This window comes from Caretta caretta, chromosome 7 (assembly GCF_965140235.1).
Source record: "Caretta caretta isolate rCarCar2 chromosome 7, rCarCar1.hap1, whole genome shotgun sequence".
Classification (NCBI taxonomy): domain Eukaryota; kingdom Metazoa; phylum Chordata; order Testudines; family Cheloniidae; genus Caretta; species Caretta caretta.
The window spans coordinates 288,139-303,201 of record NC_134212.1 but is presented as its reverse complement, the minus strand read 5'-3'; the positions used below and the strand labels follow the sequence as shown (position 1 = coordinate 303,201).

The window sequence follows — 15,063 nt, the reverse complement described above, 5'->3', positions numbered from 1 at the left end:
ATAACTGGCTGTACAGTTGCCCTGTCCTGTTCGAAACCAGTTCAGTGATGACCAGAGGTGCCTTGGCAGAAGAGAGGATGAAGGCATAGGATCACCTTAACATTGTAGAAGTTAGTGATGGTGGGGGAGGTGAGATCAACAATGAGTTCCCCTAGCTTGCCCACCCTTCTGTCCAACGTGACAGCTACCATAAATGATGTTTAAAAAAAAAGGAAGAAGGAGAACCCGGGGAACTACAGACCGGTCAGCCTTACTTCAGTTCCCGGCAAAATCATAGAGCAGGTCCTCAAGGAATCCATTTTGAAGTACCTGAAGGAGAGGAAGGTGATCAGGAACAGTCAACATGGATTCACCAAGGGAAAGTCATGCCTGGCCAACCTGATTGCCTTCTATGATGAGATAACTGCCTCTGTGGATATGGGGAAAGTGGTGGACGTGATATATCTTGACTTTAGCAAAGCTTTTGATACGGTCTCCCACAGTATTCTTGCCAGCAAGTTAAAAAAGTATGGATTGGATGAATGGACTATAAGGTGGGTAGAAAGCTGGCTAGATTGTCAGGCTCTACGGGAAGTGATCAACGGCTCCATGTCTAGTTGGCAGCCGGTATCAAGCCGAGTGCCCAGGGGTCGGTTTTGTTCAACATCTTTATTAATTACTTGGATGATGGGATGAATTGCACCCTCAGCAAGTTTGCAGATGACACTAAACTGGGAGGAGAGGTAGATACGCTGGAGGGTAGGGATAGGATACAGAGTGACCTAGACAAATTGGAGGATTGGGCCAAAAGAAATCTGATGAGGTTCAACAAGGACAAGTACAGAGTCTTGCACTTAGGGCGGAAGAATCCCATGCACCGCTACAGGCTGGGGACCGACTGGCTAAGCAGCAGTTCTGCAGAAAAGGACCTGGGGATTACAAGTGGATGAGAAGCTGGATATGAGTCAGCAGTGTGCCCTTGTTGCCAAAAAGGCCAGTGGAATATTGGGCTGTATTAGTAGGAGCATTGCCAGCAGATCGAGGAAAGTGATTATTCCCCTCTATTCAGCACTGGTGAGGCCACACCTGGAGTATTGTGTCCAGTTTTGGTCCCCCCACTATAGAAAGGCTGTGGACAAATTGGAGAGAGTCCAGCGGAGGGCAAGAGAAATGATTAGGGTGCTGGGGCACATGACTTACAAGGAGAGGCTGAGGGAACTGGAGTTACTTAGTCTGCAGAAGAGAAGAGTGAGGGGGGATTTGATAGCAGCCTTCAACTCCCTGAAGGGGGGTTCCAAAGAGGATGGAGCTTGGCTGTTCTCAGTAGTGGCAGATGACAGAACAAGAAGCAATGCTCAAGTTGCAGTGGGAGAGGTCTAGGTTAGCTAGTAGGAAACACGATTTCACTAGGAGGGTGGTGAAACACTGGAATGGGTTACCCTACGGAGGTGGTGGAATCTCCATCCTTAGAGGTTTTTAAGGCCTGGCTTGACAAAGCCCTGGCTGGGATGATTTCATTGGTGTTGGTCCTAGTTTGAGCAGGAGGTTGGGCTAGATGACCTCCTGAGGCCTCTTCCAACCCTAATATTCTATGATTCTATGATGTTTTGAACAAGAAGCAGAGGAATGAATAGGTAGCCATAGACTCAGAACGGAAGTTCCTTAAAGTGCTGTGAGAGAATTTGATGTGCGCTTGTCACAATCTTTCATTGACAGCATATACCACCAAGGAGCTATGAGAAACAAACTAAGCCTAAAACAACAAAGAAGCTACAGAAGCAGTGGGCACTACTCTAAACTGTCGTGAGACAAAGGCGGTTGAGAAGGAACTGAAGCGGTGGTGAGTTTGCGCCTACCAATATACGCTCACACCAGAGCACAAGGATGTCTAGTGTCCAGGTGTGGACCTAGAGACACTGCTAACTAAAATCTCCAATCAACAGTGCATGGGTGCTCTACTGTTTCTCTCCAATGGAAATAGGAGCTGCCAGCACCATGTGACCACTAGCAAGTACTCCAGGGGCCACAGTTTGCCCTAGGGAAGTGTCAGGCTGCTACTATGACTCCATACCTATTTGTCTTCCAGATATGAATGGTCTCAGGGTCCAGGATTCCATGATGCATTGCTTGATCATCTAACAGGTCAAAGAAATATTTGACAGCCAGAGGCACAGGGCGGCTGGTGCTGAGGATCACCTGGAACAAGTCATCCACAAACTTCTGCAGGGTCCCCTGTGGACAAGCCAAAGATCATGCAAAATGAATAGGAAGAATGTAAATAAATATTTCAGCGCCTTGGTAGGGAAAAGGTTTTCATAGATTTCATGGCCAGAAGTGATCATTGTGATCATCTAGTCTGACCTCCTGTATAACACAGGCCAGAGAACTCCCTCAACGTAATTCCTAGAGCAGATTTTATGGAAAAACATCCAACCAATTTAAAAATTGCCAGTGATGGAGAATCCACTACAAACCTTGGTAAACTGTTCCAATGGTTAATCACCCTCACAGTTAAAAATTTACACTTCAGTCTAGTTTCACCTTTCAGCCATTGGATCACGTTAGACCCTTCTCTGATAGATTGAAGAGACTAAAATTACATATTTGTTCCCCATGTAAGTACTTATAGACTGTAATCAAGACACCTTCTCTTTGTTAAGCCAAATAGACTCAAGGAGCTCAATCTACCACTATAAGGCATGTTTTCTAATTATTTCATCATTTTTGTGGCTCTTCACTGAATCCTCTCCAATTTATCCACATACTTCTTGAATTGTGGCACTGGAACTGGACACAGTATTTCAGCAGCAGTCACACCAGTGACAAATATAGATGTAAAATAACCTCTCTCCTCCTACTCAAAATTCCCTGTTGATGCATCCCAGAATCACATTAACCCTTTTGGCCACAGCATCACACTGGGAGCTCAGGTTCAGCTGATTCTCCACCATGATCCACACATCTTTTTCAAAGTCCATGTGTCCCAGGATAGTCCCCCATTTTAGGAGCATGACTTGCATTCTTCATTCCTTCATGTGTATATTTGCATTTAGCCACATTAAAATGCATGTCGTTTGCGTAAGCTCAGTTTACTAACCAATCCAGATCATTCTGAATCTGTGACCTGTCCTCTTCATTATTTACCACTCCCCAATTTTTTCCGTAACCTGAAAACCTCATCAGTAACGATTTTGTGTTGTCTTCTAGGTCACTGATAAAAATTTTAAATAGCGTAGGGCCAAGAACTGATTCCTGCAGGACCCACTGGAAATACACCTACTCAATGAAGATCCCCTATTACAATTACATTTTGCAGCCTAACAGCTAGCCATCTTTTAATCCATTTAATGTGTGCCATGTTAATTTTATCTTTTTCTAGTTCCCCCGCACCAATCAAAATGTCATGTGGTACCAAGCCTAACACGGTTACCTTTCTCAACTACACTTGTAATCTCGTAAAAAAAAAATATCAGATTAGTTTAACAGGATCTATTTTCCATAAAACCATCTTGATTGGCATTAATTTTACCCTCCTTCAATTCTTTGTTAATCTAATCCTGTATCAGCAGCTCCATTTTCTTCCCTGGGATCAATGTCAGACAGGCAGGCCTATAATTACCTGGGTCATCCCTTTTGCTCTTTTTAAATACTGACATTCTTCCAGTCTTCTGGAACTTTCCCAGTGTTCCAAGTCTTACTGAAAAAAAATCAACACTACCAGTCCATCAGGCTCCTCAGCCACCTCTTTTAAAATCCTTGGATGCAAGTTATCTGAACCCACTCATTTAAATGTGTAATTTTAATAGCTGCTCTTTAGCATCCTCCTGAGATACTTGTGTAATAGAAAGAGTGTTATCATATGGTATGACATCTGTTTTCCCCCCAATACGGAACAGAAGTATTTATTGAACACTTTTCAGAGTAACAGCCGTGTTAGTCTGTATTCGCAAAAAGAAAAGGAGTACTTGTGGCACCTTAGAGACTAACCAATTTATTTGAGCATAACTCCATACGGCTAATGCTCAAATAAACTGGTTAGTCTCTAAGGTGCCACAAGTACTCCTTTTCTTTTTATTGAACACTGCTGCCTTTTCTGGATTACTATTCATAATTTTATCATTTCCATTTTTAAATCTTTTAAAACTTTTTGTTCCTAATATACTTAAAAACTCCTTACTGTCCTTTACTCTTGCTGGCCATAGATTTTTCCTTATGTCCTGTTGATTCCTTTGTCAGCTGTCTACAAGTCCCAGCTTTTGATTTATATTCATTACTATCAATTTCCCCTTTCCTCCATTTGTTATATATTATTGTTTAATTTTTTATAGCTGCCTTCACTTCCCCTCTAAACCTATTCAATCAATTAGTACAGACTTCTTCCTTGACTGGGATTGTGGCTTTTTGGGCATCTAGTAAAGTGTTCTTAAGCAATTCCCAACTACCATTCCCATTTTTCTGATTAAATTCTTCCACTCCAATTGATTTGGCTCAATTGTTTCCAGCTCATTGCAGGTCACTTCCTTTCATTCAGAAGTAGCCCTCCCATCAAATCAGAACCAGATTGTATACAAGGGGAATATTAAACTTGATCCTCAAATTGCTGGGGAACCAAAGGAGGTGTCTGAGGGTGGGTAAAATGAGCGGAACCACAATAGGAAGGAATGAGAGATAGCCCATAACAAAAGATGGTGCAGTTCACATGCTGAAGGCTGCTCATAGATCAAGCGGAATAAGAAGGGAAAAGGGTCCTTCTTCAGACACAAGAAGGAGTTTTGACACCTATCCGAGGACAGCAATTTCCATACTATGGTCTCAGTGAAATCCAGACTGAACTCAGTAAAGACTATTGTTATTGGGGAAAGGATAAGGGAGGGGGAAAAAAAATCAGAATTCTTTGCTGAGCATGTCTTTGTTTCTGTAAGCTAAGAACAAGGAAACACAACCTTCCACAATAGGGTGCATGTGAGGAAGGGTGGACTTGTGTTTAAGGCACTGGACAGACTCAAGAGATTATTTTCCCAGCCGTGCCACAGAATCCCTGCACAAGACACTAGTCTCACTGTGTCTCCTGTAGCCAATGATTTTAGTTTATTGTTCATTTATTGTGCAATGTTACAATTAACTAAAATATATATAATCATTGTATGCCAAATAGATTTAAATTGTAGGATTATAGAAATATAAGATTGATCAGTAGTCAGAAGGGATAATTATGTATTAGGTATCTAAGTAAGCAGGGCTGAAACGTAAGGCCTACAGGGTGAGGCCTGTGAGATTTGAGTTTAGTCATACTATGCCATAGGCTTAAAGAATGCTTGACATAAATAAGTGACCAAAGAATGACCCTATGCCGCAAGATTATAGGAAAAGAGGTGCCAATGGGTGATATTGTGAAAAATTAACAATATGAGTAATTTTTTTGCTTACAACATACCTGGGTAGTCACATTTTTCTAACACATACCCTAACTGCAGGTACACTATATGCATAAATCCTAATGAGGTATAGTCAGAATCACATTATAAAATAGAGGGTGCCCAGATTAGGAAAGTTAAGCTCCCTAGAGCAGATGTGGGCAAACTACAACCTGTGGGCCACATCCAGCCCGCAGGACCATCCTGCCTGTCTCCTCCCCCGCTGTCCCCCCTCCCCTGCAGCCACGCCACCACGCGAGCAGCACTCTGGGCAGCAGGGCTGCGCAATCTTGCAGGGCAGCACAGAAGCGTGTCTGGCTCCAGCCAGGCAGCACAGCTGCCAGACATGCTGCTCTGAGCGGCATGGTAAGGGGGCCGGGGGGTTGGATAAGGGGCAGGGGATCCTGGGGGGTAGTCAGGGGACAAGGGGCAGTTGGATGGCGCGGAGGTTCTTGTGGGGTGGGGAGCGGTGGCCAGGGGACGGGGAACGGACGGACTGGATAAGCATGGGAGTCCTGGGGGGCCTGTTGGGGGCGGGGGTGTGGATAGGCATGGGGGGGGCAGTCAGGGGACAGGGAGGGGTTGGATAGGGGGAGCGGTCCCGGGGGCAGGGGTGGTTAGAGTCGGGGGGGAGGGGTCTCGGGAGGGGGTGATCAGGGGACAAGGAGCGGGGGGGGTGGATGGGTCGGGGGTTCTGAGGGGGGCAGTCAGGGCACGGGAAGTGGGAGGGGGCAGGGGCCAGGCTGTTTGGGGAGGCACAGCCTTCCCTGCCCGGCCCTCCATACAGTTTTGCAACCCCAATGTGGCCCTCAGACCAAAAAGTTTGCCCACCCCTGCCCTAGAGGAAACTCCAGCGGGAACCATCCCTCTACTGCTGATTAGCAAGGCAGCCATCAGACCTTAAGAATATCATTAAGAATGCAAGTATGACTATATTTGTAACTTGTGCATAGGTCTGTATAAAATTTCTATATATTTGGTTAATCATAACTTTAACTGTACCTTTAATAAAACTTGTAAAACAGACTAGACCTTATACTTGTAAGTACGTGTATGGTCACTATTCTGGGTCTTTATGTGTTCCTTGAATCTGAAGCAAATAGCAGAGGTGACTTTCACTCTGTTGAGCTTGAAACTGTCGACACCAGAGCCAAACCCACGGTAGCGTAATACTGCCTTACAAAATTAACTTTAAATAAAATAGAAGGCTATACTCAATTCCCATCTGTAAAGAGTGGTCACTTACCTTCTATGAGAGGCTGTTGTCTGCATGGATCCCATTGTAGGTACACATGTGTCCCATGAATGGGAGATCAGAATATTTGATCAGGAGTGTCCGTTCGACTGTGCCTGCACCATGCGTGTCCTTGTGCCCCCGCTCCCCACCCAAGGGCATAAAGGGCAGAGCAGCTACCACAACCATCACTCAGTTCTGTCACTAATTCAGAACGGCAGGGAAAGAGGCTCGCAAAAAGCAGGGCTGGAGGGTGGGCCATGAGATCCGGGATGATGATGTGTCAAAGCAGTAAGGTAAGTAACTGTTTTCAGTTCAAGTACACGTCCATGTGGATCTCTTCCTAGGTGACTGATGAGCAGTGGCCCATCTGGAAGGTGACACTGAGGAGTCCAAACCTGCACTGACTGAACCGTGACTGTGACGTTACCTAACAAATCTGGCATCTCATCTTGCCCCAGGTCAAGAGCATAGCGGTTAACAGCAGTACGGGGCTGACTCCACGTAGCTGCCTTGCCAGGTTCAGATAGCTGAAGAAGGCAGAGGAGCAGCCTGTGCTCTACTGGAATGAGCTCTGATGTTTGGAGGGAGAAGGGTAGCAGCCATGCGATAGCAGATTGAAATACACTGGGTAATCCACAGAGGTATTCTCTGGAAGATGGCCTGCCTGAGAGGCACCAGAGATGGCAACAACAAGACAAGGAGTCTGTCTGAAGGGCTTTGTCCTTTCCCGATAATAGAACAAGGCTTGTGAAACATCCCCGGTGCGAAGTTAGTTTGTCCCTGAAGAGGAATGGGGTTTGGGAAAGAAAGCAGGAGATCTGACAACTTTAGGAAAAAACTGGGAATGACGTCTGACCACCACCTTCCCTCTCTGGAATGCTGAGTAAGAGGGTCAGCCATGATCAATGCAAGTTCACTGACCTGTTTGGCTGATGTGATGGTGAACAAAAAGGCGGTCCTGCGAGTAAGGTTCTATAAAGAGAGAGGCTCAAAGGGGGCTCCAGGGAACTTGTAAGGACAATATTAAGATCCCAGGTCAGAGGGGGTTCTCTGATTGGTGGATAAGCAAGTAGAAATCTAGATACTGTGGGATACAGGAAAAAACTGAACATGACTACATGGGTGAGGAGTATGCTGAGATTGCTGCAAGATGGACTTTGATGGAGCTGAACAAGCATCCAGAATGTTTCAAAAATGCAGAATATAAATCGAGGATTTTAGGTACCGAGGCTTTCAATGGGTCATGGTTGTGTTGGGCTGCCCAAAATTAAAAATCCTTTCCATTTAGAGGAGTAAGTCTTCCTCATGGAGAACTTTCTTCTTTGCAGTAGGATATCTTGTAGCGCAATCTCTGTCAGTAGCAGTCGGACAGCCTGAATACTGGCTGGTTGATACAATGATTTGTTATCTGGATGAAGTGTCTGACCTTGGTTTTGTGATATTAGGGTAACAATGGAGCTCTATAGAGCTCCACTCATGGTTGGTAATGGGTTGTCTGTAAATCAGGGCTTTGGAGCGGAGCCAGGAACTGGAGCACGGAGCAGCTCCAGAGCAGTGAAGCGGCAGGTTCTTGCCTGGAGCTGGAGCAGAGCCGGAGCACAACTCCCTTACCATGTGTAACTCAGATATTATGGTGCTGGAGTTACAGGGAAACCAACAAATAAATACATCAGTAATTTGGGCAGCAAAGAATTATTTCCTCATGTGCAGTGCTGCACAGCTGGCAAAGCACACCCTGGGGCTTGAGGGTTTAGCACCAAGCCCTGGCCATTGGGGAAGGAAGTATCCTAGGCATGACCCAGTTTAGCTAATCCAACACTATGTTCTTTCCTACCTTCATAGAGAGGAGACGTGTCAAATAAATTTCAGGAATGGCCTTGGCTCGCTCCCGATCCCGTAAGCTTCCTCGCCTGTGTTTGGGGAGCTCTGGCTCTTCAGTTGGTTTTACTAGGTGCCAAAGTTTTATTCCACCCTCATCTGCATCTTCCAGCATCGGCGTTTCTGAAACATAAATATTACTGAAATCTCTAGGCTCCCCTCAGAGACTGGCCACGTTGCTTGAAGCCACTTGCCGCCCCAAGATTTCCCTGCACTAAGGGAACATGCAGCAAGATAGGGATTATGCCCAGGCCCTAGGTTTATTAACTGGTGGGCCTATTAGCTATGGATTGCACCCAGCCCCTGTGGTTAGCAACTAGAAGATTCCAGCTCAAGCTGGACTCTCCTTGCTGGCCCTGATTTCTTGTTTTTAGGGGCCTCTGGCTCCCAGACACTTACAGAAGCTCCTGGAGCTGACAGTTTGGCTATCCTGTCAATGCTAATAGTGAGGAAGGCCCAACTCACCCAGTAGCTATTGGGGGTTACCATAAAGTTAAGTCTATTGCCTGGGAGTACAAAGTCCTAGCTTGCCAGCTTATGGACTCTGTGAAACTATTTTATGAGGATGGAACGTTAAGGCCTTAAGCATCAGACTCACTCTCTCCAGGGACGTAATCCTGATTCTCCCTGGGGATATGTTTGGTCAGACGTGGGACCAGAGCTACAGTTGCTCCATCAGGCACCTGTGTACAAGCAGAACTTGGGTTAACAATATGCTGTACATTTCTCCTCAGTGTGACAGGCAGACTTTAAACAGTACAACAGCCCACCCACAAGAAAGAATGGTCTCCTGGTTAGAAGAGGGGACTAGGACTCAGGACCCCAGGGTTCCATTCCTGGCTCTGCTACTGACTCACTCTGTGAGCTTGGTAAAGTTTCTTCAACATTCCATGTCTCAGTTTCCCCATCTGTAAAAAGGGCTGTGAGGGTCAATGATGTCTGTCAGGTACTTTGAGGCAAGGTAAGGGCAAGGTATTTTAAACATTATTTTTCATTCCCAGCAGCCTCATCCCAGCTCTGGAGACCATCATCTGCTATACTGGCAAGTAGCCCTTATATTGACTTCAACCAGCAAGCCTGTCTCCTGCTGACAGAAGAGTTACACAATTGCAGGTCTGCAACATGGTGTATCGACAACGACAGCAGTGAGATACAGTCTAGTGCAACCCAACTTCTACAACCTTAAATAAAGAAGATACTGAGAAAGAAGGAAAGAAGGGGGTGAGCAGTATAGAGGTAGAGTGACAGCAGATACTGCGGTGAAGGGTGCATTTGACAGAGGCTAAAGGAGAAGTGAAAGATAATGGTCCATACTGGCTTTAGAATCAATTACACAGAGTGAAGTGCTGAACAGCACAGCTGCCATTTCCTAGCCCCACAAATTTTCCATGTGCCCAGAAAGGGACCCATTTATCTAATCATTTTTCCTCACATTCCCACAATCCTTGTGTGACTGCTGCTTGGTTCTTTGATGGTGACAAATCTATGGTAGGAGTAGGAAGAGGTGCACCAAAATTGCTTTCAATTGTGAGCGAAGGTAGGATTTAAGTCTTAATTTCCAGAGTCAAAGGACTTAGGCGCTAACCAACAGATCCAGCAACCCTGCCCTGATTACAGCATCTCCAGAAATTAGCTTAGGGCTATATATTCAGACACCGTTTGCCTCCCCAACATCCCTGGCTCAAGCTGTCAGAGGTGGAGATGCAGAGTACAGAGGAGGTTACACTGACTGAACAGCAGTTCCTGTGTCATGAGCAAGTCAGAGGCTTGACCACATCACAGGTGGGACTAAAAACGTTCTTTAGATGGGATCAGGCGAGAGTCAAATCTAGAAGCGGAGTGTACGCTTGGAATTGAAAGGTCACTGAAAAGGGGAAGGGAAGAAGAATGCTCAGTTCTGACCTTGTAGTGCTGAAGAGTGTTCAGGCGCTTCCAGGTCCCCTGAATGACAGAGGTCACATCCTCATCCGAAAGGATCAGGTGACCAGCCAGACCTGATCTCCACTCTGCAGTCATCAAAACACAGAAAACAGAAAATAAAAAAAATGTTTACTGTGAAAGTTGAACTGTCTTTAAAACTCTCTTGTATATTTCACTTTCAATAAGCAGAAACCAATGCCAAGTAAGACTAATAACATGCCAGAATTGTATCAGCAGTGCACTGCATGAGTGCTGAAAGTTTAATCTCATAGCTGTTAGGAAATGCGGGGTAAAGTTCCAGCAGCAACACACTCTACCCCTTTGGATATGTACATTGCAATAATGTAACCACACAATTTCTATGCTGTAATACAAAACAGCACAAATGTGCAGCATGTGTTACAGGAAAAGGTATGTTTAAAGGCCCTGTGTCTATTAGGATTGTTACTTACTATTTTATAACATAGAATCATAGAATATCAGAGTTGGAAGGGACCTCAGGAGTTCATCTAGTCCAACCCCCTGCTCAAAGCAGGACCAATCTCCAATTAAATCATCCCAGCCAGGGCTTTGTCAAGCCTGACCTTAAAAACTTCTAAGGAAGGAGATTCCACCACCCCCCTAGGTAACGCATTCCAGTGTTTCACCACCCTCTTAGTGAAAAAGTTTTTCCTAATATCCAACCTAAACCTCCCCCACTGCAACTTGAGACCATTACTCCTTGTCCTGTCGTCTTCTATCACTGAGAATAGTCTAGAACCATCCTCTCTGGAACCACCTCTCAGGTAGTTGAAAGCAGCTATCAAATCCCCCCTCATTCTTCTCTTCCGCAGACTAAACAATCCCAGTTCCCTCAGCCTCTCCTCATAAGTCATGTGTTCCAGACCCCTAATCATTTTTGTTGCCCTTCGCTGGACTCTCTCCAATTTATCCACATCCTTCTTGTAGTGTGGGGCCCAAAACTGGACACAGTACTCCAAATGAGGCCTCACCAATGTCAAATAGAGGGGGACGATCACGTCCCTCGATCTGCTCGCTATACCCCTACTTATACATCCCAAAATGCCATTGGCCTTCTTGGCAACAAGGGCACACTGCTGACTCATATCCAGCTTCTCGTCCACCGTCACCCCTAGGTCCTTTTCCGCAGAACTGCTGCCTAGCCATTCGGTCCCTAGTCTGTAGCTGTGCATTGGGTTCTTCTGTCCTAAGTGCAGGACCCTGCACTTATCCTTATTGAACCTCATCAGATTTCTTTTGGCCCAATCCTCCAATTTTGTCTAGGTCCCTCTGTATCCTTTCCCTGCCCTCCAGCGTATCTACCACTCCTCCCAGTTTAGTATCATCCACAAATTTGCTGAGAGTGCAATCCACACCATCCTCCAGATCATTTATGAAGATATTGAACAAAACCGGCCCCAGGACCGACCCTTGGGGCACTCCACTTGACACTGGCTGCCAACTAGACATGGAGCCATTGATCACTACCCGTTGAGCCCGACAATCTAGCCAACTTTCTACCCACCTTATAGTGCATTCATCCAGCCCATACTTCTTTAACTTGCTGGCAAGAATACTGTGGGAGACCGTGTCAAAAGCTTTGCTAAAGTCAAGAAACAATACATCCACTGCTTTCCCTTCATCCACAGAACCAGTAATCTCATCATAGAAGGCGATTAGATTAGTCAGGCATGACCTTCCCTTGGTGAATCCATGCTGACTGTTCCTGATCACTTTCCTCTCATGTAAGTGCTTCAGGATTGATTCTTTGAGGACCTGCTCCATGATTTTTCCGGGGGCTGAGGTGAGGCTGACTGGCCTGTAGTTCCCAGGATCCTCCTCCTTCCCTTTTTTAAAGATTGGCACTACATTAGACTTTTTCCAGTCATCTGGGACTTCCCCCGTTTGCCACGAGTTTTCAAAGATAATGGCCAATGGCTCTGCAATCACAGCCGCCAATTCCTTTAGCACTCTCTGATGCAGCTCGACCGGCCCCATGGACTTATGCACATCCAGCTTTTCTAAATAGTCCCGAACTACCTCTTTCTCCACAGAGGGCTGGCCACCTACTCCCCATGCTGTGTTGCCCAGCGCAGCAGTCTGGGAGCTGACCTTGTTCGTGAAGACAGAGGCAAAAAAAGCATTGAGTACATTAGCTTTTTCCACATCCTCTGTCACTAGGTTGCCTCCCTCATTCAGTAAGGGGCCCATACTTTTCTTGGCTTTCTTCTTGTTGCCAACATACCTGAAGAAACCCTTCTTGTTACTCTTGACATCTCTTGCTAGCTGCAGCTCCAGGTGTGATTTGGCCCTCCTGATTTCATTCCTACATGCCCGAGCAATATTTTTATACTCTTCCCTGGTCATATGTCTAACCTTCCACTTCTTGTAAGCTTCTTTTTTATGTTTAAGATCCACTCGGATTTCACCGTTAAGCCAGGCTGGTCGCCTGCCATATTTACTATTCTTTCAACTCATCGGGACGGTTTGTCCCTGTAACCTCAACAGGGATTCTTTGAAATACAGCCAGCTCTCCTGGACTCCTTTCCCCTTCATGTTAGTCCCCCAGGGGATCCTACCCATCCGTTCCCTGAGGGAGTCAAAGTCTGCTTTCCTGAAGTCCAGGGTCCATATCCTGCTGCTTACCTTTCTTCCCTGTGTCAGGATCCTGAACTCAACCAACTCATGGTCACTGCCTCCCAGATTCCCATCCACTTTTGCTTCCCCTACTAATTCTTCCCGGTTTGTGAGCAGCAGGTCAAGAAAAGCTCCCCCCCGAGTTGGCTCCTCTAGCACTTGCACCAGGAAATGGTCCCCTACGCTTTCCAAAAACTTCCTGGATTGTCTGTGCACCGCTGTATTGCTCTCCCAGCAGATATCAGGAAAATTAAAGTCACCCATGAGAACCAGGGCGTGCGATCTAGTAGCTTCTGCAAGTTGCTGGAAGAAAGCCTCATCCACCTCATCCCCCTGGTCCGGTGGTCTATAGCAGACTCCCACCACTACATCACTCTTGTTGCTCACACTTCTAAACATTATTTGACATAGGACAGCAGATTATTGCCAGAATGTCTAGAACTTCACAGAAGACATGAAGATATTGTCCTTGCCCCAAAGAACTTTAAATGAGTAAAGGCATCCCAGCCACCCTGCTAGCGCAGACATGGGCATCTTACCCTTGCCTGGCATTCATTGTGCATAGGCTACAAACTTTGTAAAGCTGGGAGCACAGCAGCCTCTCTGCACAGGAGAGGGGGGCCCAACAACCTGTTTGAGCTGCTGCCGCCACCTTCTTTCTATCTGTCTGCATCCGTGGATTAATTGCTGCAATGGCAATGAATGGTTTGAATGAAGAGTGGAGTTCTAAGTGCTACAGAATTCAATATAGGGGAACTCAGACTTGTGTTTTCAGCCTTCCTTGCCAAGCTAAAACCTGAGCTTTCAGCATCAATATGGGATCATTACTCATTGGTAATTCTGTTGGCCATAGTCATCCTCTCCCTCCCTCCCAAGCAATGACAATTATAGACAGGAAGATGGCTCCACATCCCAGAGGCCAGGAGGGATGGGAGAAGAGGGAGGCATGTCAAGAAGTGTGTCCAGAGTAAGCTGCAAACACTGAATCACGCAATGCATTACTGAGCGAGAGCATGTCCTATGAATACATCAGTGTGCAGATGCCTGACTGCTGCCAACTGAGAAAAAGGAACAAAAGAGGAAAAATTGGAGAGCTTATCCGCCAACACGAGCCCTGCATTTCATTAGCCCACTTAGGGCCGATCCTGCACTGCTGAAGTAAATGGGAGTTCTGCCACTGCCTTCGATAAGAGCTGGATTGAGCCCATAACCTTCTAGCACCTCTGCACCAGTCCCATGCTGTCTCCTACACCCTGAGTGCCCTCTCTGATCCCATATGCTTTTCACACACATCCCTTTCCTCATTCAAATCGTTTCTCAAAGACCACCTTCCTCTACAACCCTTCTGACAATAACTAGTCAGGCCCAGTAGCTACCTCCAATGACAAAAAGTGAAAAAAACACAAGGGACCATGCAAACAAGAGGTGTCAGCAGCAGATTACAAGTATCCTCTTTTCCGCCCCACTTCCTGCTATTATCCCTCTCCCCCACTGATCGTGTCACACTGAATCCAGACTAGAACATAATCTCCTGGGGACAGGGACTGTCTCCATTCTCTGCTGAATGGACAGTGTGAGGCATACCAATGGCACAGGAGCCAGTTATTAGATAACCCCACTCTTCAACCTCATCACTGAGCTATCAATGAATTGTGCTCACCAAGGTCCAGGGAGTCTGGGTCTGGGCGGTGACAATATGGCGTTCCTTTATAGATCTGATCTAGGATTTTCTCCTTCACCTGTGTTATGGTGTCACAGTCTAGCACTTTCACAGAGACACCCTGAGAATCCTCTGCCTCTCCCACAGTAGCTTCAGTTTGAGTCAAAGCATTTAAAGTCTGGGGAAAGAAAAGATAGCTGAAATGGCTGCATAAGGTGAAGAGCCTGAGTAGCAATCAATCCTGCACTCCCCTCCCCCCATAGTTACACTTACAATTAGCAAACCACTAATAAGTGATTAATATTAATGATAAACCTTTTACATTTCCAGACCACTGG

The 15,063-nt window shown here is 46.0% G+C and overlaps 1 protein-coding gene across 15 annotated transcripts in view; it reads right to left on the bottom strand.

Moving 5' to 3' along the window:
- The window catches only part of PLXNB1 (plexin B1), a 210,951-nt gene that overhangs the window by 12,373 nt on the left and 183,515 nt on the right, over positions 1–15,063 (bottom strand). For 14 of the 15 annotated variants that reach the window (XM_075130149.1, XM_075130148.1, XM_075130152.1 and 11 more), the window contains 5 exons: positions 14,726–14,903; positions 10,411–10,514; positions 9,107–9,191; positions 8,465–8,631; positions 2,051–2,211 (listed from right to left, as the gene is read on the bottom strand). In XM_075130149.1, the coding sequence (XP_074986250.1) occupies positions 2,051–2,211; positions 8,465–8,631; positions 9,107–9,191; positions 10,411–10,514; positions 14,726–14,903 (695 nt within the window). The remainder of the gene's footprint in view (positions 1–2,050; positions 2,212–8,464; positions 8,632–9,106; positions 9,192–10,410; positions 10,515–14,725; positions 14,904–15,063) is intronic. The other variant, XR_012669163.1, reaches the window with a different exon arrangement.